We start from the raw sequence: 24,453 nt of genomic DNA, 5'->3' as shown, positions 1-24,453 counted from the left end.
TTCGAATCCTTGGGCCTTAACGGCGTCGGATATCCGCCGGTCAATCTGACCCAGCCCCGTTACCTCATCATCGATACCCACGCGCCACACCCCCCGCTCACTCGCGCGACTATCAGTACGCAACATACCGCAAACATTTCTCGTCCCGCAAACGAAGTACAACGGCCTCGCAAACGCGTCTGCAACATCGCGCCCTGCAAGGGCGCAACATTCGGTCGAAACCACGAGTTGCGCAGGCACCACGCTTCTAAGCACAACGTGCGCAACGCTCGCAACCCGGGCTTTTGGTGCCCGATCGATGGATGCGACAGGAGTAAGACAGAAGGAGGCCAAGACTTTCCGCGCAAGGACAAGATGGTTGATCATCTAATGAGGGTTCATGGTGATCGAGTTGGCTCGATGGTATGAGGATGGTGTAGATATGTGAGATATTTCTCTTCCGCCTTTCAGCAACATCAACTATCCGAACGAACAGGTGCCCCCACACGTGAGAGAAGTCGCAAAAAAAATCCATTGATTTGTGATGATCTCAGCTTGATGCATAGTACAGGCCGCGTCATGCATAACGAGGCGCAACTTGGCAGTAACTCGTCCATGCCCCGCATTCGCTGTCTCCGGTTAACGTGCAATGTTGCAAGGCTACGTCTCCCCGGACTTCTGCAGGCATGACTCGCTGTTAACCTTTCCTGAGCTATGTACACACCACATGTTAACCAACATTATCTTCATCACGACGTTATGCGTTATAGGGCAATGCTATGTGATGCTGCATTAGAATAGGATTGTAAGGGTTTAGAGCGATATTCGTGTAGGGAGCAGAACCGACAAAAAGCAAGGATTCAAGGACAAGGTCGACGCGGTCGAATACGAACGTCCCAATCCAAGAAGCATGACGATAGACCACCGACGCGATTAATCAGCAACTCGGTGACTGCACCGGTGAACGAAGGATGCATCCTTCCCGCAATTATGTATGTGTTGGCTCGGGCTGTAATCCATAAACTCGGTTAGCTCAGCCTTGCTGCACGTCACTCTTAGTAGAAGCCCACGACCCATTCTCTACATATAAAGACAGCCTGGTCGTTCTTCTTAGACCTCCATCGCGATTTCAAGCTGCGACATGGCGACCACCAAGTTTTGCAAAGTTAGCGAACTCCTTCCTTGCGAGGTGTACGTTGGCGAGGATTTGCCCGAGGACCATCCATCGGCGGTGGACGCGGTATGTCCCCATGGAAACGACCAGCACTATCTCTGTGGTTACTAATTGCGCTCGGCATCAAGGGTAAAGTTAGAGCGGTTATCAACAAACATAAAGGCATTCCGCCATGTGTATGGATTCGGAATGCACGTAGCACACCAGTCACTGTGATACTCTCGCCGTCTCGACCGCATCGATTAGTGACTAGCGGCGGCGTTGAGGCTTCAGATACAGGCGCAGGACTTACCCTAGAGACGGCTGTAAGTATGTCTTTTGTTTCTCTATTCTACATCAGTTATCCATATACAATTCGTGGCTTAATAACCAACCGCAGCTGTACGACCCACTCTCAGCAGGCAGTCTCGCCTCCCCAGGTGAGACCTACGTATTCGGTATATCACGCGAAGACCGATACGCATACATAACGATATACGACTCCAATTCTGGGAGGATCATATACCACAGAAACTATCGGCTACCAGCTGGTGCGAAAGCGGTCTCCAAGCCAAATGAAGATCTTGTGGTGTATCTGTGGAACAAAGAGCTCATGACAAACCCCGAGTCTGATCACTTTGTGCCTCAATCTCATCTGTACGTGTAGTTGCTTGGCTTGCATTGATATCGCAATCATAGCATCGATTCCGTCTGGCCAAAGATGCTCGTGAACCAGAACACGTATGTAATGTGCCAGCCTTTGACGTTTCCCTCGCCTATGACCTCTTTTGTGACATCTTCTCCGATACAACGACCTTTTTGGCCTGACCGCGGCGCCTCCTGCCAGTCCGTGAAGCGATACCAATTTTCGTCGTAATACCCCACGATTCTGTGCGCGAGTGGCTCGGGTTCGCCTGGTATGAGCACACCAACTGCGAAGCTCTGTTTCTGAGGCACATCATAGTCACTTAGTTCAGTGTAACTCCCGTCTATATCCTTGTCTGTGACGTTCCCAAGCATCCTTGCAGCCTGCAGCAGACTGGTTCTTGATGTGGGTCCCTTCGACACCGTTATATTCTTTTCTTTGAGACGGGTATACAGCATCTCCGTCGTCATCCGGTCGCCGTTTGCGAGCAGTGCGGCAACGCTGACCCACGTGCAATTCTCCGTGCCGCCTTCTACGTTGATCAGAGGATAGTGATTTTTAGCCCTTCTCGCATTCAGCAAGCGTTACAAAGGTATCATTCGCGACGCATACTTCGGTAGCTCCGTCACGTCTGACAGCGATGATGGCCCGTCGTCGCTCGTTCCCACCGGTACTCTCAGGCCGGAATATTCGTATACCCAGCAGGTCTGGTCATCCGACAAGCGGAAGCGTTCTTGTCTTGTGGCGTTCCACATCCAGACTTGGTCGACGTTGTTTTGCATAGCTGTTTGTTGGGGAGCAATTTCGAGCAAGGGCGATGCTTGAGCAGACGACTACATACCCCGCGCATGAGCTGGCAAGGTTTGGTGCGACGTGACGTAGGCGGCTGAGCTTTGCTGAGTTGTTCAACGTGACATTCTATACGAGGGGAACTCAAGCAGGTCTGCAGAATATATTACCATAAAAACATGAAAGGTAGGTGACCCACCGACGATGTATGTTCTCGGCTGTTCAGAAATGTCCCTTGATTAAAGTCGGATGCTTGTTCTCTACATAACCGCGATCGTGTAATTGCCGTGATCGTCTACTTCTTCTTGAAAGAGATTACGGGCGACTGGCCTCCGATATGCCTCGAACGTAGCCATGACCATGTTGGAGTCCACGTCGATCTCACGGTCGTAGTCTTTGGTAACAACGACGACGCCGGCTCTTACATACACTCCATCCTGAGCTCCGGGTGGCTTATGAAGGAGAAGACACCACACGCTAGCGAGTTTGTTACCTCCCCAAACCCAACACCAACCGTCACACAATATCGGCACAATAATCGTTGTTTCCAGTGGGGACTTCTCATGTTTAGCAGTAGCATAGAATTCGTGCGAATCAGTCGTTGACGTAATGCTGGTCGGGGACTCCATAAAAGTCGTGGAGAACCATTGGTCTGGATGGAAAATGAAATCAAAGCCTCTCTGGTTTAGCCCCACAGAAAGCTGATCGGGATAACCTTGGTCGTTTGTCATTAGCGAGGAGGGATACTCACTTGGGCAAATCAAGAATGTCGTGCTAAGCTGCAGTTGTAGAGTCGCCAGGTGTTGGACGACATGTATGTTGGTGAAGTGAGCTGATCTTCGATTCAGTGGTCTCATAGACCACGACACGGGTTTGTCCAAACTCGCCCATGACCAACTTGGTATATCACGCCATGCCGGCAAGTCTTTAGAGTTCTGTGGTTCGTAGGTGCGATCCGACTGTGTAAACAGTATGCCACGATGCATGTCGTTTTTCCATAGTCCATACACGCTATCGTCTTTGAGATGCTTCTCAAATTCCGCGGTGATGCCGGCTAAAGCAGGAAGTCTGTCCTTATCAAACGTGAGACGTCGATTGGAATACTCTGAGACAATCTCGAACCAGCTGTTGTAGAAGCTCGTCTAACACCGATCAGTTCGTGGTTATCTCGTATGGACTGCTTCTCATATTGTACTGAGACGATTCGGACTCACCTTATTATTCGGCATATGATCAAGCCTGAAAAGCCAGCTGCTGTCCATTTCTTGCCGAAACCTATGTTCGAAATGAGTGTTCAGCCAACCACAGGGCCAAACCTCATTCGCGACCGTCGATTTGCACACCCAGTACACTTGGCTATCATCGAAGTGCACCGTACGCTTTGCCTGTCAACGACGTTAAGAATGTAAATTCGCGGTTGGTAAGATTCCTCACAAGTAGTTGCTCTTGTAGCGTCCACGCACGCTTGAACACCGGCCCCTCTCTCACCAGCTTCCATGGTGAATCAAGTGCTAAGTAATACGGCGTCCCAAATGAGTTCAAGATATACGAGTTTCCGAGATCGACAGCTACTGGAGTCGGATCAATGCGACGCTCGTTTATTATGAAGCCATCCTTGCCATTAGCAAAGCCAGAAGCAGAGACATTACAGGTAGCATGCTTGTAGATTCTATGCATTGATAGCGATTCTCTTTCCCAGTCGGCGGGGTCATCTTGCACAATGCAGAGGGAATCAATCCAAATGTACCGAAATCCCAGCTTCACTGTAGCAAGAAGAGCGTCCTGAAAGGTTTTGGGCAAGTTTTCGATAGGAAGCGAGTACTCGTATGCGCTGAGGCTCGCATTCGTAGTAGTTAGAAACTCAATTTCACCCCAGCAATGGGAAAGAGTAAGGTATGGCGTGCCTTCAGGCAGTGAAGCGCCGCGACATATATTCGCCCTCAGCTTTGCGTTGTTGCCGGTTGGATAGACACAAATCAGTCGGGTCGGCAGCTCGGTAGGGGTGCTTGACGATTGACATTCGACATGCTGCGAACAGCATTGGTTGATCCATCGTCTGATTAAAGAGAATGTTTCCTCTGACCTTATCGACGGACCCAACTTGGCATTGAAGAACGTAAGATTCCGATCTGCCTTGATTAGCTATCGGTCACGAGTGTAATACTAAGTTTCGGGCTAGATACCCGCAATGGCTGATCTGAACAACTTGAAATGGCGGAAGCCCTGGTTTCCCTCATTCACGCTCTTGACGGACATAGTGAGGGTTATGTCTCGTGGCTCCTCGTGCTCTGTGTCTGTGACATACCACCGGTAGGACGTACGGAGAAGTGGTCCAAAAGCACGGTGATTATCTTGCTTCGTCCGTCTGTGCGCACTCCAAAGCCAGCTACAGACATAGCAGCCTTGCTTTGCCGCCTTGTAAAACTCTTCAATGTCAGTGTAGTGGTCGTCGCATGTTGTACCTTCGCATTCCGTGTCTTCGCAGTCTGAGTCTTCGCATACTGTGAATTCGTGTGGTCCCGCTGAGAGGATGGCTAGGCAACTAGCACACAGTCTGGTTCCGGCCATGGCCGCTGCCGGTATGAGATACGCGCGCCCTTGACCATAAGCAACCGTGTGTGTGTGAACGTTCGATAGCGACGTCGCCGAGGCCCGGTCTCGCTGTTAGAAAGCCCAGGGCGAATCAGTCGCCCGTGGTACTCAAATAGACCCGTGGACGTGTCGAATTGTTGTGGATGCGCCTCACACAAGAAAAGAAGTAAACAGCTCTGTAGCCTACATTAAGATATGAGTGCGCAAAGGTAATAGTCCAACGTGGATGTAGGCTTCAGCGTAGGTTGTTTAATTTGGTCCTTGTATGAGATGTGTGTAGGCTGGTCCGGCGATGCGCTGCGAGCTGGGTAGGCAGGCGGGCACATGGCGGGGTAAAGTCAGCCGAACTGATTGCGATAAGCAACGCCGACCCACCGTCAGACAGGTGCACATTGTGCGCCACTTCTCCGCGCTTCGTCTTTGATCTCGTAATCTCTCGTATGTTTGTTGGCAATTGTTCATTGAAGAGGACGCTCGGCGCGTGCAGCAAACGCGCAGCCGCCTCTGCAGGAGCTCGCAGTCCCGACCACGAACAACATCGTCATCGAGCCCCGCGCCTGCGCTGTGCGCTGTACGCTGTGTGCAAGCCGTGTGAAGCCTCAAACGATGTCCACCAGAAAGCTGTGCCAGCATCCGAGACTGGATCAGGCCCCCTAGGGAACGAATAGAGCGCGCTTCCATCTCAGAATCTGGCCTGGTATTGATGAGCGATGATTTTGTGGAGGTCGCCTCAACCTGCTAAATATGGAAGGGAAGAGAAAGAGGTCGCCTCAACCGCGCATGCCTCGATGCGAAGGGAAGACATGGTGCTTGGTGACGGCAATCATGATACCTCAGATTTCAGCCGTATGATGCAGATTGATCACAGACAGATGACCAGAAAGCGCGCACAACCGGCATCCGCCCTTCTACAGTCTATCCCCGCACATCCTTTGATGGCGAAAGTGTAGGTGTAACACCAGCAGAGACGACCCTGGGTTCAATCGTAGATACTGCTATTGTCGCCGATATCATGTGTTCGTGAATAGAGCGTCCATATTGATAATGTCAATCATCACATATATTGTGACGTTGGCGTTATACGCTTTGAAAGATCGTCAGACATCAAACTCAGCAAAGCTTGTGAAGGGACTTGAGTCGCTACAAAAGCATATCAAAAATAAGTCAGTTGGAAGAGTTGTATTTTACATAATCGAAAGCCCGGGTATCAACATGTACATCCTAGCATCGTGTGCGTCTAGCCAAGTACCACTACTACAAAGGGAAATCGCACTCCGAGATATGCCGCAAGGATATCGCCAACGTGAAAGCTATGAAACATCGAGAAAGGAAAAGAAGAAGACATCTGATATACACAACAAGAACTCGTAAATCGCAAAGAAAACACCTCAAGCACCTCACAACCCATCCATCAACCTGCTCAACGCCAACCAATCCGCCAGCTCCCCATTACTCTCCCTTGCCATCTCCCTCGCACACCCCACCTTCGGACTCGCCAGCTTCTCATTCACCTTCTCGAGGTCTAGTATACCCATCACACTACTCCTACTTCCCCGCTTCTCACTCAACCCACTATCCACCCTCGCCGCAGTCGTACGCCGCTGTATCGCCGCCGGCAACGCGATAACCGGCCGTGGATCCATCATATTGTTGAATTCTGTGCTGAAGAAGTCGGGGCTGGCGAGGATGTGCGGGGAGGGGATAGCGCGGTTCGATATCTTTGGGGGTTCGAGGTCGGCGTTTGGGTAAGGTTGGGGTTTGGTGGGTGGTGTGTTGATGCGGAGGCGGAGCATGGATGTTTGTTTTGGTTTGGGGAGGGTGTTGTCAGAAGAGATGGACGGGGTGGTGGCTTTTGACTTGTTGAAGAAGAGGGAGGTTTTTCGGGATAGGAAGGACGGTTTGCGGGTTGTGGGTTGGGGTGGTGATGTGGGCATTAGGGCGGGGAGGGACTGTTGTTGGTGTTGCTGGGGGAGACGTTGGGCTGCAGCTTCTTCGTTGGCTTTTTGGATGCGGACTCGTGCGTCTTGCTCTTGTTGGAGCTTTGCTTTCGCTTCGTCATCCTTCAGCTGCTGGATCTTGGCTTCGTGCGCGGCGGTTGCTTCGATGCGTTTCTGTTGGTCTTCCTTGTCTTTTTGCTCCTTCTCTTCGGCTTCTTTGAGCATGGCTACGATTAGGCTTCGACCTTCCTCGGAATAATTGTCGCCTACACATGCCATTGGTGTCAGGCCGGCCACGTTCTTCACGGTCGCCTTGGCGCCTTCGAGGAGGAGGGAGGAGGCAATCTTGTCATTGCCACCGACAGCTGCGGCATGCAAGGGTGTGTTGTTCTCGACATCGAGTGTGTCCATGCTGGCGCCGCTGCGAAGCAACAGGTTCAAAATCTCCCAGTCCCCACCTTCAGCAGCCATGAAGAGTGGTGTTCGTCCCTTGTTATCGAGACTGTTCACGTCCGCCCCGTGCAGCAGGAACTCCTGCACCACGTCAAAGCGATGCGCCACAACCGCAGAGTGAAGTGGTAAGCGGCCGTTGGAAAATGGAGATGCGATAGTGAGCTGCGCACCCTTCGCTACCAGGAGTGTCAGAATATCCAATGCAACTTCCGGGCATTCTTCAAGCAAGAAGGTGAGTGGATGCTGAGTAAGAACCGAAGTCTGCGTTGACTCTGGCGCAGACTGTGGCGACGACGAACGCATTGAGCTTCGAGGAATGCCCGCGTTCGGGTTCGCACCTCCATCAAGAACCACATTCAGTATGCTCAGAACGTACTCCGCTGGCATTGGCGGTTGCAGTGTGATATGGCGTAGGACTGCGCATATCAAAGAGACGCCCAGAGCTGATCGCGGTAAAGCATTCACATCCAAGCCCATCGAAACCATCTGCTCAAGGTCCTTGACAGGCAACGTCGTGGCGAATGACGAGACTTCCGCGACAGGGTTGCTAGGTCGTCTCCGCAGTAACCCTGCACGCTTCATCCACTCGTACTGTGCGAACAGCTTCAAGGTCTGCTTATCGGCCGCCACCGAAGGCTGCAACTTGCTCTTGGCAGGTACCCAGTCTTCAAAGTCGAATGTGGCACCGTGCTTGAGCAGCGCATCTACGAAGACGGGCTTGCCTGTCGTCACCGCGTAGAACAGCGCATCTTGCTTCTTGTGGTCTTCGTGGTTGACGCAGTTCCGACTCGCTTTGCGGTCAGCCTTCTGTGCTAGCAAGGCCTCGATCACAGGTAAACCGTCCTCCGGCAGTGTTTTGATGGCAAGGATGAGCGGTGTAGCACCGGATCGCTCGCGCGTAGTTCTGCTGACTCCGCGTTCGCAGAAGGGGCCGACGATGGCAGCGATGTCGTTCCATGTCGCTGGTGCTTTGGGTATGGTGCAAGCAATGAGATGGAGAGGACTCATGCCGTCTTCATCCCAGGAATTGATGCTCGGTGGTATCGTGAGCAGTGGTACGATGGACCATTGGTGATGCTTTACGGCGAGAAGAAGCGGCGTGTTCTTGTCCTTGTCGCCGATGGCGGTGTTTGCTCGGGCTCGTAGTAATGACTGCACCGTCCCCTCCAATCCATTCGCTGCGGCAAGATGCAGCGCCGTTTGTCCGTTCATGTTGGTCTTGCGGAGGTCAGATGCTTTGATGAGAGACTCCAGATGGGGCTCCTGGTCTTTTGTACTGTTCGTAGTAGCATTGAGCAAAGGCGTAAGCTCTTCAGCATTAGTAAGATCTGCGTTCGCTTTCTGCCTCAGCAACAGCTCTGTGCAGACTCTGCTGTGCGTTGCGAGATGGAGAGGTGTATCGCCGTCTTGGTCCCTTGCATTGACTTCAGCGCCGGCGTCGATGAGCTGAAGCGCGATTTTAGGATGGCTAAAACGAGGAGATACGGCATGATGAAGCAGTGTCTTGCCATCCGGGTATGTCAATGTTGCGTCAGCGCCCTGCTCAAGGAGAGCACCTAGAATGATAGACATGGTCTCCTTCTCTTGGGCCAGTGGGCTCTCGAAAGTAGCCTGGAGTACAGTAAGGCCCTTTCTGTCGCGGATGGTGAGATCCGGGTTGCGCTTCAGCAGTGCACTTATCACCGGCGCACCGGCACATTCCAATGCCACGAAGATGGGACGAAGGCCGTTGGCGGTCTCGCGATCCGGATCCGAGCCTTTCTCTAGGAACATCTCCACCAAGCTCGCGTCATCTCTCTTGATGGCCTCCACAAGGACGTTGGACTCCGAATCGCAAGCTGCGGCGAATATATCCGCGATGAGGTCGTTGCCTACCGAGAAACGGCCCTGTGTCTTCTTCACATGCTTCAACAGCATCTCCCTCTCCTTCTCCAGCTTGTTGCGCTTGCCGTGTGCGGCGTTGATGATCGCTACGGCGCCCTGGATATTGTTGGCGTGTAGAGCAGCCTCGGCTGGCGTCTGACCGAGACCGTTGAGCGCTTCGTAGCTAGCGCCATGCTTGAGCAAGGTCATGACTGTGGCTAGAGATCCGGACTTTGACGCTGCATAGTGGAGGGGTGTCTCGCCGGTGTCGTTCGTCTTCGTCTCGAGGTTGGGTCCGTATGGGATCAAAAGTTCGATGAGATCGCTGCGGCCATTCTTGACAGCTATGTGAAGGGCTGTTTCGCCGCTGGTCTTGATCGCGGCATCGGCATCGGCACCAGCATCCAACAGTATTCGCGCGAGACTCGCGTAGCCGTTGGCGATGGCGATGCATAACGGTGGGAGTCCCAAGCCAGCGACATCATTCGGTGTTGCGCCAGCGCGTAGGAAATGTGAAAGCGCTGCCTCTCGTTGGTGGTAGACAGCATAGTATATCGGTGTCCAATCTTTCGATGGCTTGAACTCGCCAGTACCCTCCGGCGATCCCGCTGGCTTCCCAAACTTGCATCTCATAACCTCCACCGATGTTTGTAGTGTTGAACCCTTTCGTTTCAAGGCAGTCGGCCTCGTCGTGTCCCGATCCAGATCAAGGTCGATATTGCGGGGAATTGGGGGCTCCATGTCGCCTGAGTATCTGCTAGTAAGGCAACCGCAAGACTTCGATTTCATGCTCGCGAACCTGACATCAAGGCCTGATAAAGCAGACAATCAGGGTTCAGGATAGCGACAAAAGAAAATATGCAGGGTAAAGAAAAGCACCCGGGTACCCACCGCAGAAGAAAGCTACAAGAGCGACAGGAGCTTGACAAGTACGCTCCCCACCTTTCCCCTTCTTTTTGCCAAATTGGAGGAGCTGAAATCGTGGCGCGCCCACGAATCAAGTCATTCTCGTCGCGGTTGTCGTGCCATTTCGCCTTGCTTACCGCTAGGAGCCATGGTTCAATTACCAATAACGGGTGCCTTGTCGTGCTACAAACCTAATCGCGCCTCTCTGTAGTCCCGAAACGGGTAGCTAGGTGCCTGGATTCAGTCGACGGCAGATGTTACGACTCGCATTCTCGCGGAACGGTGCGCCTGGGACGATCGCCGCAGCGCTTCCCTGCAGGCTACAGCGCTTGCTGTCAATCATCTCAGAAGGAATCCCAGAGGCGTTGTACAGTTGTCTTTTCGCTTGGCTTGCTCGCGACGGTCCGCGAATGACGGAGACGCTACTAACTATAGAGGGGCAATGGCGCGGTGCAGATCTTGCTGTTGGACGCTGCAAGCGTCGTGACGGCGATGGACGCTCCGCGGAACAACAAGCAAAGTCAATGGCGACGGAGGACGCGATACTTTCGCGCTCGCTGTTCGGAGGGAGGTGCGCCCGGTGCTGCTTGCGGCGTTTCGCTAGCCGACCCACGTGTTTGTAGCTGGATTGGCTCAGGGGTAAAGTGGCCTCCATCGCCTCGCTGTTGCGCGCCGTCGTCCTTGGCCACACAGACGGCGCCAATGCTACGGGTACAATGTTTCCGCAACAATGTTGTCGAGTGTGCAGGCGTTTATTGAGTGGAGATTAGACGAGAAGTCGAATTCTAGCCGCGGTAATGCATGGGAATATCCAGGCAAAGGATTCCAGCTGCGGTGGCTGCTCCGAATAGCGGGAAGTCATCCGCCAGCTCGGTATCACGTTGAAACTCAAAATGGGAGCTGGTCTGCAAAGATCATGCGCAAGAAAGAGTGTTTATTCTACGTGTGCTATGCCCGTGAAGATCGTTCGAAAATCAAGTAAAGAGTGTAAGAGGACGCGAAACCGCCGTCCTCAGTCGAGTACGCAAGTGCGCAAAAGCAATTTCCGCCTTCTTTTTCCAATTTGTATCCCCTTCGTATTGCATCATCCTCCTCTTACAGCGATCGAGTCGCATTCCAACGGTAGCGACGAATACGCTGGCAAGTCGCTGCACGTTCAGCCTCCCCGCAACCCCACGTGGCCGCCAACACCACCTCTCAGAACTTCACACCCAACTTCCAGCCAACTTGAAGTGCGCGACTCCAGACAAAGCAAAGTGACGCCACGATGTAGCAAGCTGCGGTCCAGATGACCACTCCCCAGTAGTGTCCACCAGTGGACTGGATGATCGCACCCGCAATAGGAATACCCGTAAGCGTGCTGAAGCTGACCACGGTGTAACAAGTAGCGTAGTACCTGCCGTAGACATTCGTATCGCAAAGCTGGCCGACGCAGACTGGTGTCAATGAGATATTGGAGCCAGATGCGAAACCAAACAAGACCGCGTAGACAATGGAGAGGGCTTTGATAGCCGTAGCTTCGGCCGCGGAGGTGGGGGTGAGTAGCGATGCGGGCAGCCAGAAGACTAGCGATGTAGCTGAGCAAATGGCGAGTGCCGCAATCATGCTGTTGAAGCGCCCGAGCTTATCGGCTAGGAAGCCTGGAACCCAGCGACCGAGACAACTTCCCGCGTTGAAGATGGCGATGAGTTGGTACGAGAATGACGGGCTGAATGCGCCGGTACTGACCGCAAAGGTGGTAAGATACGTAATCGGGATGAACAGTGCCCACTCCATCATGAAGATGCCGACCGTGAGCAGGAAGTAGCTCTTGTGGCGGAAGATCCGGAAATCGGGCCATACTGATTGTCCAGCTTTGGGTGGTAGGCGGGAGCGGATCAGGAAGCAGGCACCAATGCAGCAGAAGAGCGTGATGAAGCCGATGATGCGAGTCGCCCATGGGAAGCCTACCCTGGGTAGCAGCTTCTCCAGCGCCAGCGGGAATATGACACCACCTAGCGATCCTCCAGCCGCGGCGATACCCGTTGCGTTGCCTCGCTTTTGCAGGAAGAAGTGGCTGACTGCGGCGAACGCAGGCGTGAAGATCAACGATGTACCGAGACCCCCGAGCACGCCGAAGACGAGAAAGAAGTGCCAGTACAGTGTGCAAATCCCAAGCAGGAAGTTTGACAAGCAAAGCAGAATGCTGCCTGCCAGCACCAATAGCTTCGGGCCGTGCGCATCGAATATGGGTCCAATCTGGAGTCCGCAGAAGAACGACAGGAAGACGTACATGCTGAAGATCCATGAGATGGTCGACTCGGTGTAGTCTGCAAGGTAGTGCTCGGCAATGTAGGCATGGTAGATACCGACTGTGTTCATCATACCCAAGGATGCGATGAGTCCAAGGAACGACCCTAGAACAACCGACCAGGCACCTAGGCCACCTTCTGGATAGGTTACTTCGTCATTAGCGATGGATGTTGATCGAGATTCCTCATCAAGAGGTCGGTGAGCTTTTTCATCTCCAGTTGCAGTGTTGCTTGGGCGATTCTCCTTGGAGTTGGCCGATGCCGGGGCATCGGCGTTGTGAGTTTGGGCACTTGGGCATGGTGACAGCGTGTCCGATGGCGGGATGGTAAATTCGGCGTGAGGATAAGTGTTGACTCTGGTCAAGTTGTTGTGTGGGCTAAGTGATCCTGGCGTGCTGCCTTTTGGTTCGCTGCTCATACGAAGGGTCGAGTTGGTTTTCGGTGAGGTTTCGTCTAATATGTATGACGATGCGCGTTATTGCGCTGACAAGTTGATGTCAAATTCGTGAAAGATGTCGCAAGCTCCTGCACAGTCCCCGACAAGCGTCCTCGCAGCCCTGAAGTACCTCCCAATCGATGATGCGCGCCGAATTTGAATCGCAGATTGTGGTTCCCCGAGCGGTTTGGTGTTGCATGGTCGAGCTCCCCGAGCGGTATAAGTAGGTTGGATGCCACAGGAGGGGTAAAGAGCCATGACCAATAGACCCACTCTGCCGCTTCGGCAACCACTCGCAATGCGGTATCGCCCGCTGCCGACGAAGGGTTTTCAGCACACCTCTATTCCGACCCGGTGCATGATTCGCCCTAGACGCCGAGAACCAAGACTCTGCTGGACATTGGCGGTGAAGTCAGCATGATGGTCTGGACGACATTGTCTCCGGACATAGTAATTCTCGGAATTGAAGTCGGAGTTGAGCGTCATCGGCATCGGAGAACTTCTTGTGGGGGTTTCCGACCTGCTCGATGATGTCGAAAGCTTTCTTCTCTCGCGAAATGTACCCCAGCAGCTGTTCAGCCATTGGTGCAATCTTCTGGGTGTCGTCGGTGGCTTCAAGGATGGATAGCCACAGCTGCGTGGGAGACGGTGTGACTGTGGGTGTAGGAACATCGCCGAACATGGAGTCATAGCGATCATGGTCGCTGTTATGCCGGGTATATGGTGTCGCTGGCCTTCCGCTGACCTTGGGTGTAGGTGATTGAGTGCTTAGGTTCAGCATATCCAAAAGCATTGTATTCTCGCTGGCTTCATCCGTGCCGACGCTGGAAGCATCGTCGCTCTTCTCCGAACGACATCCTTGGATGGCTCTGTGGAGCACTAGCCAACTACCGCGGAATCTCCAACGGTCTTCGTGCGACATGTCGCGGTCGCGAGAAGCATACGTAGCCCTAAGTCTGCTTTCTAAGAGGTCGTAGAGTGTACCAGGACAGTTCTCTCTGCTGGTTTGGGGAGTTCTGGGACTATCTTGGGGTGGTCTGGAGTACACGCTGTCTTGGCCGGCACGCTGTGACGACGGTTTGCTGCACTGAACACCTCGCGGCAGCTGCGATACGTTCTTGGTGTAAGCCTGCTGATGCGCTGAGCTGCTTGTCGCAGCATCTACACGACCACCTTGGTGCTTCGATCGTATAGTGTACTTCGCCCGGAGGTTGCGTACATCGCGGCGGAGGAGCTTGGATGTCCAGCGGACGTCGTACGGCAAGAAAGAGCGCATCATGATGAAGAGTATAGCTATCAATATAATTGACTGTATTCATGTTAGTTGAGATTGCAGATTGAGGGTTCACTTGGCGCGCACTCACCAATATCAACATGCGTTTGAGTGGCATGCGCTTGATGTTGTATACAGAGGTAGAGGCTGACTGAATGTGAAAAGAGCAATACACGCGAGTGAAGATAGTGTGATTGAAGTTGAGTGTGCGCGCGGTAACTGTACGAGATGTTGCTAGACGGAGAGCAAAGTGACAGTAAAGTGACAATGAAGGGTCCAATCTAATCCCACGTGGTTTGCGCTCGTGCGCGCTTTCAAGGCAACTGCACTTAGGCAGTGTAAACAAACGCACAGCAGGCGCGCCTTTCACTTCCACACGCTTCGACGGGGAACCATCAGCGTTCGCTCCACACTCTTACCAAGGTAGTATCCAAGATGAGAAAACAATCTACCTAAGCGCCTTGCAATTCCCCAACCCTCACTACACGAGATGGGAAAACATAGTAAAAGGCACCGCATTCCAGCGCCTACCTGGAGAAACAGAACAAAAGTCAGTCAGCAGATGTGACATCCGCTCTTTCCGCATACGTCATCGTATACCTACACCATCCACTCCACCACCTCCCCCAACTTCCAATCCACATCCTCCATCCAAGCCCCCACACTCCACGCACCCAGTCCCCTCGGCCACCAACCCTCCTCACCCACCTCCACAGCCTCACTCTCCTTCTTCTCATGCACCTCAACCCAGCATCCGCGCGCCCTCGGCGTGACGGCCGCAATATCAAACGCCCGCCACTTCTGCGTCCCTACTAACACCGCGTCCATCTTCTTGACGTCCGTGTCGTAGTCGTCTACCTGTAGTCCTTCTTGCACCTCTCTGACCGCTTTCTCATGTCTCGGCGCGGATGGGAGGGGCGGTTGCGCGGCGGCCATGCTGAGAGGGAGGTATTTCGTGTTCAACGGCATAGCAGGGACCCATTGCCAGGGTTTGAGTGTACAAGCAAAGAATGGTGCGCCACCGTCGCCTTCTTTGGTGCCAGGAGGGAAGACTTGCACAGTGAGAGTGGATGGAGGTGAGGCGCCGGGGGCAGTAGGCGGTGCGGAGAAAGAGAAGCGGGCGAGCTGTTTGGGAATGTTCCAATTTAGGCGCCCGTTATAGGTTGTTGTGCGTTGGGAGACGTAGATACGCGAGATGCGTTGGGCTTTCTTTGGGATCTTGATGTGTGGTTGGCCGGATGGGGTGGGCGTGGGTTGTGGGACGGTGAAGTTTCCGGGGACGAGGAGGAGTTCGTCGTAGGGGCCTGTGATGATGTTAGAGCGATCACTATGGGTTTTCCGGTTCTATGTGGACTTCAGGTGCATGCTTCCTGCTCTTTTCCTACTCCTTGTAGACGTGTGTGTGATATCCACAATACCCACCAACTCTTCCATCCACAACCTCCCCCCTTCTCACCCTTTCCCATCCCGCTCATCCCACAAAAGAAACATCTCACATACCAACAGGCGTATCCCTATACCTAACAATACACACCGTCCCCAACCCCCCCTCAAACTTCCCCATCGCCTCATTATCCCACCCACCCTCTTTCCCCTCAAGCTCCCCATGCACACCCCCAGGCAACCCCTTCAACATATGAAACAGCATATACACCTCCGCCGTGAGTTTCCATGGCGCCGGCGCACGCGCAACAGGATGGGAAGACGGTTCTTCGGGGTTAGGTGTGGACATTGCGCGTTATCACGATTGTGAAGATTGATCACGCGGGAGGGCAGTGGTGTGGGAAAGACGACACGCAACGGATAGAGATGGATATGGTGATGGTGATGGTGATAGCCGTTTGCTACCGGGTAACGTTGTTGCGATCTGGCATGTGATGCGCAAGATATCCGGTTCAGCCGCGGCTGCGGTGTGCATCTCGAGACATCCCTTGCAAGATTATCTCGGCAAAGTACCAAGTCGACTGTGTGGCACAGCACAGCAGCTTACATCGCGTTGTATAAGCGCCAAGGTGCTTTGTGTTCATCAGTAAGCGCGCGGAGACATCGTATTGTTGTAACGACGGCAGACGGAAGTGATGGAAATATTGCGGGAGGAGAGGGAGCGCAAGTAAGTTGATGAGGAAAGCGCGATGGTCTGAGCGCTGCGTGCTTGAACCCATCCATGCCGCGTTCTTAAGTGCCCCCAGCTCTTCGTGTGACGCATCACCAAGATCTGGTACGATATACGATGACAGTCACACAACGATGAGATGGTCATTTCCTCCACTTGACTTCAGCTCATAGACCCTTAAAGCACAAAAACCAACACCAAACCACCAAACTGCCGTCGTCGCAACTATACCCACCAAGTCCCTTACACTACCTAGCCCCGCCCCGCCTCGCCAAAATTCTGACAACCACCACCACACCAACACGGCACGCACGCAGATGCAGATGCAGATGCACTCATGCCCATCGCGCCCACCTTTCTGCGAACCAAAGAATGTCTTGCATACCAACCGCGTCACAAGTCATCCTAAATATTCTCCACATGCTTCCATCCGTCCACCCATCCCCTCTATCCCTACATGCATCTGCACCCTTCCTTGCACACCGCTACTGATGTGCCGTTCTAATTCCCTTAGTTCCCTTAAACCTTCTCGGCGGCTAACACTCCTGCGTGGAAGAACCTAAGAACAACCTTCCAATACATCTAGTTCCGCCTGCTTTCCCACTCCACCGCATGCTCATGACCGTGCCCGCTGTCTCCTCCCATGCTTAACCCCAAGTAGAATTATCTGGGGGTAATAGAAACTCACCCTGCCCCGCTTTAACCTTGATGGCCCCAGTAACACCCGCGTCTACACATGAGCATGATTTTGTTAGCCATATACACCTGGCAACGAGCCGCATAGCTTAATGTACCCGCGGAGATTAAACACGGAAGCACCTCCTACTCATGCACATGTCTCTGCATTGGGCAAAGACTCGTGTGCGTCCGTCATTGTACTCCGGAAGAACTTTTGTAGGATCTGATCGCTGGAGGAAGAAAAGGGTTCGTGGGCACCCCACAGCACGAGATCAACGATTCGCTGCGTGTCGATTACTACCAAATCGCCGGTAACGCAAACGCGGCTCTGCGTCGATCATGCATATGTCAGCGCACTCTGTCCAGACCCTTTCTTCCTCCCGCGGTCTTTCCCAACGATTTCACTAATTACCATGCCGTTCGTTCTCGTTCTTTCTCCCCATCACTATCCACATTAATACTAAACAGTTTCCCCAGTCGTTGGAGCATTAACTTGTGGCAACGCGTCTATTGGCTGAGAGTCGGGCTACAATTAACAAAAATCCGGCTAACTACGGCGTGCGCGTCCACACAGCAGAGCCTCGACACACTCCCGCCCTGGCCAAAACCAATAGACCCTACGAAGCTAGGTCATGCGGCTCTGCACCTACCCTTTCGTCCTAAACTAGGCGCGGACTGACAGTGTCAATGCTCAAGTAAAGTGCCTGGAGCCAGCCTTGTCCCCAAACAGCAGTCCGCTTGCATGACGCGCAGCAGAACGACGATGGAGCGGCGGCCGCCTCAACCGCCAAGAAACGCTTTGACGCGCCACAGGCGGACGAGTCAGAACACCATACTACTACCAAGGCACGTGGCATGGTAAGCTGTGACCCTGGAGGACCTTGCGTTTCGCCCGTCGCCCGGTTGAGTGGCAATACATCGGCATGTGATGGCTGGTACGTAGCGGGATGGTACCTCGTGGTTGATCGTGTGCAAGGGAACCCATTGTACGAATGCGGTGGCGTATCCCTCGGTACGTTGGTAGCGCAAGGTTGGTGGTTAGGAACCAAACGGCGCGCTACACCGAACAGGCGACGGGCCCGGTCGGTAGTGATGTTAGTAGTGATGGGTAGCCAGATTAGCGATGTTTTGGGCGCGGCTTGGGAGGGTGTTTGTCCGATGGATGAGCGTCATTGCGATGTGGTTCGGAGATGAACGATGAGGTTGATAGTCAGAGCGAGTGGTGAGTTGGGTTGTAGGCTTGAGATTCCGACAATGTGTCCGATGGTCGAGCGTCATCACGATAGATTCCGGAGATGAACGACGAGGTTGACGGAGGAACCGAATAGTAGTGTGAAGTATGTAGAGTGTGGTATTACGGAACCCTCCAAGATGTACTTGTCGGGATAGCCGTCATGTCTATCAACTGTCTCCGAAAATTGAAAACGCCTGTGGAACTCGAGGTCCTATTTTGGATAACTTTTTGTGTACTCTGCGATAGAGGAGAACGCCGTTTCGAAGAAAAAGAGAGAAAAGAGACCCAAGTCTATCAAGCTCAGGGGGATATTCCGCGTAGAAAAAAAAAGACACGATTTGAAAGCAAAGATAGCCAACTCATAACACCTCTGTAATGCACATCGAATTCGTCGTTACCAAGCGCTGCTGTGTATACCGCCCGCCGGTTCAAAAAGGAAGATGTACAATCTCGTGAGGATGTACAAGGAAGCGAAATACGTGGGCGGAGCCAAAAGTAGTCTCTTTATCCAAGGTTATCAGGCCTGGCTGGTTCGGTTTGGTAGACAAATCCTCCAATCCAAATGTAACGCCAGGTAGATGCAAGAACAAGGGACGGGACGAGTCATGACTTTTTTCGTGTTGTTGCTGAACAACATCAGCCGATAAAGAAACAAAATGTCTATGGCGAAGCTGCAAGCGTCGTCGCGGGATATCGAAGATCGGGGTATTGGGAGAAGAGTAGAAGGTTGGGAGACGCATTGAGAGCGATCCGAAGAAGTAGAGTTCTAGAACATGGAGGGGTCGATGCCCATTCCAGCACCAGCGACATTCGCGTTCTGAAGATTTTGCAGATTTGAGGTGAGACCAAGCTTCTGCATCGCCAATTCGGGGTTGCAGTGGGGAGCGTGGGAGCGGTGGTACTTGAGGCCGTTGAGGTTCTTGTATCGCTTGCCGCAGACTTCGCAGCGGTATGGCTTCTCCTTCTCCATGCCGACTGTTCCCGGGTAGGGAATGGATGTGAGAGGGTCGACAATCGAGAAGGTACCGTCGTCGTTCTCCTTGAGCTGCTGGTTCTGGTGACCGTGTTGCTTATGGTACTTGAGACCGTTCTGGTTCTTGTATGCCTTCTCGCAGCCAATGACTGGGCATCGGAATGGCTTGACCTCCTCGGGGAAGGGGAATTGGGGTATGCTCGCGCCGTTGATGAGCTGCTGCTCCCGTAATCTCCTGGCCATCTCGCTCTGGTCATTTCCGCTGAGCTGGTAGTTCTTGAGCGCAGCTTGCAGCTGAGCTTGGTTCAGACCGCCGCCCTGCTTGCTGAAGAGACGCTTACCGGGCTGGTCGATTGTGCCGTTGTTGTCGAATGCGCCCATACCGAAGTTGCCGTTGCCGTTGGCGAAGTTCATGCCCATGTTCATGTTCATGTCCATGCCCATCATTGGGTTGAAACCGCCAAAGTCCATGTCGAGCTCAGCCGGAGTACCCGGGTGTGAGGATTCGGGCGATGTCAGGTTGTGATTTTGCATTGGCATGGTGCCCATGGTGGGGGTGTTGACCGACGAGACGGTGGGGTTGTTCTGCAGGTTGAACTGCTGCGAGGCAGACGGGGTGGTGGGTGTCGATGTGCGCATGCCCTGGTGATTTTGCATGTTGTTGGCGAGGTTGACGTTGACGTTGAGCTGGGGCTGCTGGTTCTGGTTCTGGTTGAACTGGTTCTGGACGGGGAATTGCTGCATGTTCTGCTGCTCCTCGATGGGGCCGAGGTTGTCAAAGTTGATGTCGTCCATGTCCATGTCGTCCAGCGTGTCCATGTCCTGCACAGTCGACAAGTTGGAGCGGCTGACGGAGCCGATGCGCTGGCGGGGCGCGCCTATTGAGCCGGAGCGCGACTGGAAGCCATTCTGTGTGTTGAAGGCCGGGTCGCCCTGTGTCTGGCTTGGTGCAATGGAGCTGGTCGGGGCACCGGATGTGGCTGTGAAGCCGTTCTGCGGCTGCTGCTGCTGCTGTGGGCGGGCGGCCGGTGCGTTGGCGTGCGTCTCCTCGAAGTGCTGCAGGAGGTCGTGCAGGGAGGCGAGGGTGAGGCCGCAGCATGTGAAGTCCTTCATAAAGGCAGCTTCCATCTTGGGCAGGTAGGACGACGAGTGGAAGGAGGGCGAGTTCTGCACAAAGGGCGCGGGTGAGGTACCCATCATGATGCTGGTGCCGATGTTAATTTGGGCTGTTACAACTGGGGATAAGTGGATACTTACTCGTCGCGGATCCAGGACCCGACCGAGTGGCCGCCCCAGCTCATGCCACCTGCGAAGCTACCCATGTTGGTGCTTTCGCGACGCCCACGGTCCTTCATGGTGATGGGGCGGGCGCCGCTGTTGCCGTAGAAAGAAGAGCCGAGCATGCTGATGGAGGGGTGGCGCTCGCCTATGCTCGGGCGGCCATTGTTGAACTCGAAGTTGTTCGGGTTGAGCAGACCGGGCGTCGTGGCCATGTCGGGCTGGGCCTCGGCCTGGCGTAGAGCCGACGTCAGGTTGGACGTCTGGTTCTGGGGTGAGTTGGAGCCATAGCGCGGGGGCGTCTGGATGTCGATGGGCGAGGCGGTAGCCATGTCTGCGAAGCCGCTGTGGACTTGCGGCTCCTCAGGGAAGAGGGGGAAGCTGCAGTCGCCCGCGTCTTCGAATAGCACGTCCTCGTCGGGCTGGCGGCGGGCCACAAGCTCCGTGGGCTTGCGGTGCCAGAGGTGGTGGAGGCCGGCGCTCGGGTCCTTGTTCCCACGCCCAAATTGCGGCGATGCGGGTTGCTCGACAGGCGTGGAGATGGGCGTGCTAGCTGCGGTGGATTCGCGCGGCGAGTGGGAGAGAGGTGGCGGGTGCTCGTAGGAATCCAGCTTCACGGTGGGCGAGGTGAAGGGTAGAGAGGGCAGTGGGGACGACTGCTAGTGGAACGGCGACTCGTTAGGCGCAGTTTCAGATGACTGTGCGGGTGTGTGGCGTCGTCGGCAGTGGTCGTGAAAATGAGAACACCGAATAATAATGGTGTTCAAGTGTGTCTGAGGGTAACTGGAATAGTCGATATGCTCAGTATTATGCCAGTGAATTTACGTGGAATAGGCGTGCCGGGGCGCGGTAGATTATATGCGCAAGTGGGAGCGGTGACGACGAGGGTTAGTATGGGCAGAGCGGCCGACCTCGAGGATCCCTGCACGGTGGGTGGATACGGCCAATTGCGGGCTGGCGCTACTGTGCTCTGTATGCGTCGCTCCTGCCAAAAATGCAACTCTGACGAAGGGCGATCTCGGATTATGCGATGCGAGTGACGGGCGATGTGCGGGATGCAGATGGAGCGATGAGCGATGAAACGGCTGCCCGTCTTCTTAATATTTGGTTCGTCTCTCGGCCTGGCCAGCGCCGGCTTCGTGATTGAAATACGGCACTGCCGGCCGAGGCAACTTTGGGAGAGAGGTGCGCACGGCCACATGGTTTCTGGTACGCGCCCCTACTAGAGCCGGAGCATGGAGACGACTCCAAGCGTCTGCGTCTGCGTCTGCGAGCACTCGTCGCCGTCCAACGCAGGCTTCCCTGGCCCAGCGCAGTAGCATCGCCAACAACTTCTTCTAGAAGCCCTCGTGCGTGGCGCCCTGGCCAACTGGAAAGTACCGTCCATCGCCCTTGCCTTGCCTTGCCCTGCCCGTGGCGCAGCCAACACCACCGTAGCCTTCGCCGCGAACCATCCTATACCCGAGTCTGCTCCGGGCCAGCTCTTGGCTCTACACACCCAGCACCCTACCTAGCATTATCAACCTGCCTAGCAGCTTTTGAATGATCTCTCGTGCGAACCGCCGCTGACGCCCATGCACTCACCATCACTTGCAGTTTGCCCTGCAATTCCACCTGCTCCGCACACTAATATGACTAACATGGCTCTGCTCCGCTGGCTGCTCGCTGCGACTCAAAGGGTCCTGGTCTGCATCACGCCCAACATGCTTCATCCCTACCCGCCTGCCTAGCCACACCAGCCCGCTCACGAGCATCCCCAGCGATGGACATCGTCGTTTCGAACCGTCACTATGTTGCTCGGCCAGGTCGGCAGAATGCATCGTCTTGGCCGGACTGCTCTCGGCTGTTTGACTCTCTTGGGCTCTCTTACACACGCACTCAACTAACCGCCGCCGCTGCCCTTAGCCTGCGCTACATGCGGTACGTACTCTGCTGTTGGGACGACTACATGCCTTTGCCTATTGATGCTCTACATGTAGTATCGTCTACTCGCAAACTCAAAGTTACTGCACCTCTAGCACCTAGCGCTGTGATCACTAACCACCGCGATAATACTCGGCAGGTCTTGCGTTGCTTTTACCCCATGGTCTTCCTGTCTGGGGTAACGAGTCTGTCGCTTACCCGCCTGCATCACGGACTGCCTGACTGCCTGACTGCTATAGCTGAAGCTACCGACGACCCGAAATGTCGTGCTCGTCCACCAACCACGACACGATAGCACACACCAAACCCCCACGGCCGCCTCACAAGCCTCATTTCCAACTCCTAACTTCCGTCAGTTGCATATTCGAAACATGCAGCCTGTCCCGTGACGGGCACCGAGCACCGGAGTCTTCTCATACCGCAACTATGTCTGCCCTACCCAAGGCCAGCCATCCTTGCAAACGTCACGCCCGGCTCGCTTCACGTCGTGCGCGCTCGTTTCATTGGACCCTGCAGCAGCTCATTCTCCCACGTCGTGCTCAATGAGGGATCCCGCCCTACACCAGTCCCAATTTCATCCCACTTGCTGTGTCACTCCAGACACCTCATCACCGCCCCAGCGAAACACGTACCAAAGACGTCGTCCCGTGGATTATGATTACGACGTCTGAGAAATATCACCGACGGTACGCGCCTGCACTCGTCATGCTTATGCTGACTGGCCTCCTCGGCGAGGGCGGAATCCGTTGGGGCGCGGCTCTCCCGCTGTCGCTTGTTCACAACACCACCGCCAAGCGCCATTGGCGGAAGGCACAACCGGTGCAACTTCCGACTTGCGAGCGGCTGGGTGGCGACGTCACTCACTCTGCCCATCCATCGCCAGACGGCCCCAACCCTGAGATGCACCTCGTCTCAGCTCTCGCTGCCAGCCACCAATCCAGCGTTCTTCCGCCACGCACGGTACCGTCAGCTGAATCGTCGCTCCCGACCCGAGACGAGCGCATCTTGGTACAACTCTTGCAGTAAGTGTGGCGAGCGACGCATCGTCAGATTCACGATGCCCCAGATCGCATCAGGACTCCAGCCCAATCCTGGCTAGCAGCCTTCACCGCCAACTGCCGCCGTGACGTACCCGGTATAACAACGTCTGCTATCCGGTAGCGCGCGACAGTGCATCATCTCCTAGGCTGCTTGCAGATGTATTGCATCTTCCGATCTTATCAATGTCCAAACTGCACCATGGTCCTTTTCCGCCGGTTCACAGTACCATGGGAAGACACTCTGGGGTAACGGCTACAACGGCTACAGCTCCAGACAAGAACACTGTCATGCCAATTGCGGGGTAAAAAGTAACTCTGGTATCCAAGTACGTCGACGTAGACTGACCCGAACATCAAGCGAACGTTCTGTACCAACATTTGTGACGACTCCAGCACGCAGGCATGAAGCCAGCGCATGGCACACACAAACGCCCCAAACGCTCCCGGAGTCGGATCCATCACTGTCCAACGTTGCGACACTACGTGGTTAGAAACGGCCCTTCATCATGTTCACAATATGCGCGTCATTGCTTTTGGCGTCAGGCACGCCTACCCCATGGGACGAATCGCAGACCATAGCAACCCGTGCTACTATCGTCTAATGTCAGTAGTCTAACTCACCTCGCTTAAAGGCCCAGCTCTCGCTGTCACGTTGTCGACAATGCAACACCAAGCAACACGGATAATTACTTATCCCACTCGGTAGTCGCAATTTTCATGAAATTGTCCGAAACATGATCGCTTGTGGCGCCTCACACGATGTCTCGAACCCACACTGCACTGTCTAATACGTTGTGTCCGCCATCTCCACACCTCCACCTGCAGCGCCATGCATGATTTCAAGCTTCAACGCTAGAACCTCTAGCGCGGGCTCGGTCCTTTCTTGGGTCACGTTA

General features: G+C 54.2%; 5 protein-coding genes across 5 annotated transcripts; all 5 read right to left on the bottom strand.

Moving 5' to 3' along the window:
• Positions 1–6,556: 6,556 nt before the first annotated feature.
• J4E83_010942 (uncharacterized protein) lies at positions 6,557–10,153 on the bottom strand (the record flags this gene model as incomplete). The annotated part of the gene is made up of 1 exon (XM_049337820.1): positions 6,557–10,153. One exon carries the CDS (start codon positions 10,151–10,153, stop codon positions 6,557–6,559), a length of 3,597 nt encoding a protein of 1,198 aa, XP_049183090.1.
• A 1,362-nt stretch (positions 10,154–11,515) lies between these two features.
• Positions 11,516–13,027, bottom strand: J4E83_010941 (uncharacterized protein; the record flags this gene model as incomplete). Its single annotated transcript, XM_049337819.1, has 1 exon — positions 11,516–13,027. One exon carries the CDS (start codon positions 13,025–13,027, stop codon positions 11,516–11,518), a length of 1,512 nt encoding a protein of 503 aa, XP_049183089.1.
• Positions 13,028–13,457: 430 nt separating this feature from the next.
• On the bottom strand, positions 13,458–15,954 carry J4E83_010940 (uncharacterized protein; the record flags this gene model as incomplete). Its single annotated transcript, XM_049337818.1, has 4 exons — positions 13,458–14,354; positions 14,410–14,469; positions 15,027–15,622; positions 15,903–15,954. The coding sequence occupies 4 exons, from the start codon at positions 15,952–15,954 to the stop codon at positions 13,458–13,460; spliced, it is 1,605 nt and encodes a 534-aa protein (XP_049183088.1).
• A 3,155-nt stretch (positions 15,955–19,109) lies between these two features.
• J4E83_010939 (uncharacterized protein) lies at positions 19,110–20,516 on the bottom strand (the record flags this gene model as incomplete). The annotated part of the gene is made up of 2 exons (XM_049337817.1): positions 19,110–20,437; positions 20,510–20,516. The coding sequence occupies 2 exons, from the start codon at positions 20,514–20,516 to the stop codon at positions 19,110–19,112; spliced, it is 1,335 nt and encodes a 444-aa protein (XP_049183087.1).
• A 53-nt stretch (positions 20,517–20,569) lies between these two features.
• J4E83_010938 (uncharacterized protein) lies at positions 20,570–21,795 on the bottom strand (the record flags this gene model as incomplete). The annotated part of the gene is made up of 2 exons (XM_049337816.1): positions 20,570–21,143; positions 21,788–21,795. The coding sequence occupies 2 exons, from the start codon at positions 21,793–21,795 to the stop codon at positions 20,570–20,572; spliced, it is 582 nt and encodes a 193-aa protein (XP_049183086.1).
• Between the last annotated feature and the right edge of the window lie 2,658 nt (positions 21,796–24,453).

Source organism: Alternaria metachromatica (genome assembly GCF_023757995.1).
Source record: "Alternaria metachromatica strain BMP 0045 chromosome Unknown scaffold_56, whole genome shotgun sequence".
Classification (NCBI taxonomy): Eukaryota; Fungi; Ascomycota; class Dothideomycetes; order Pleosporales; family Pleosporaceae; genus Alternaria; species Alternaria metachromatica.
This window is presented reverse-complemented; position numbering and strand designations above follow the sequence as displayed.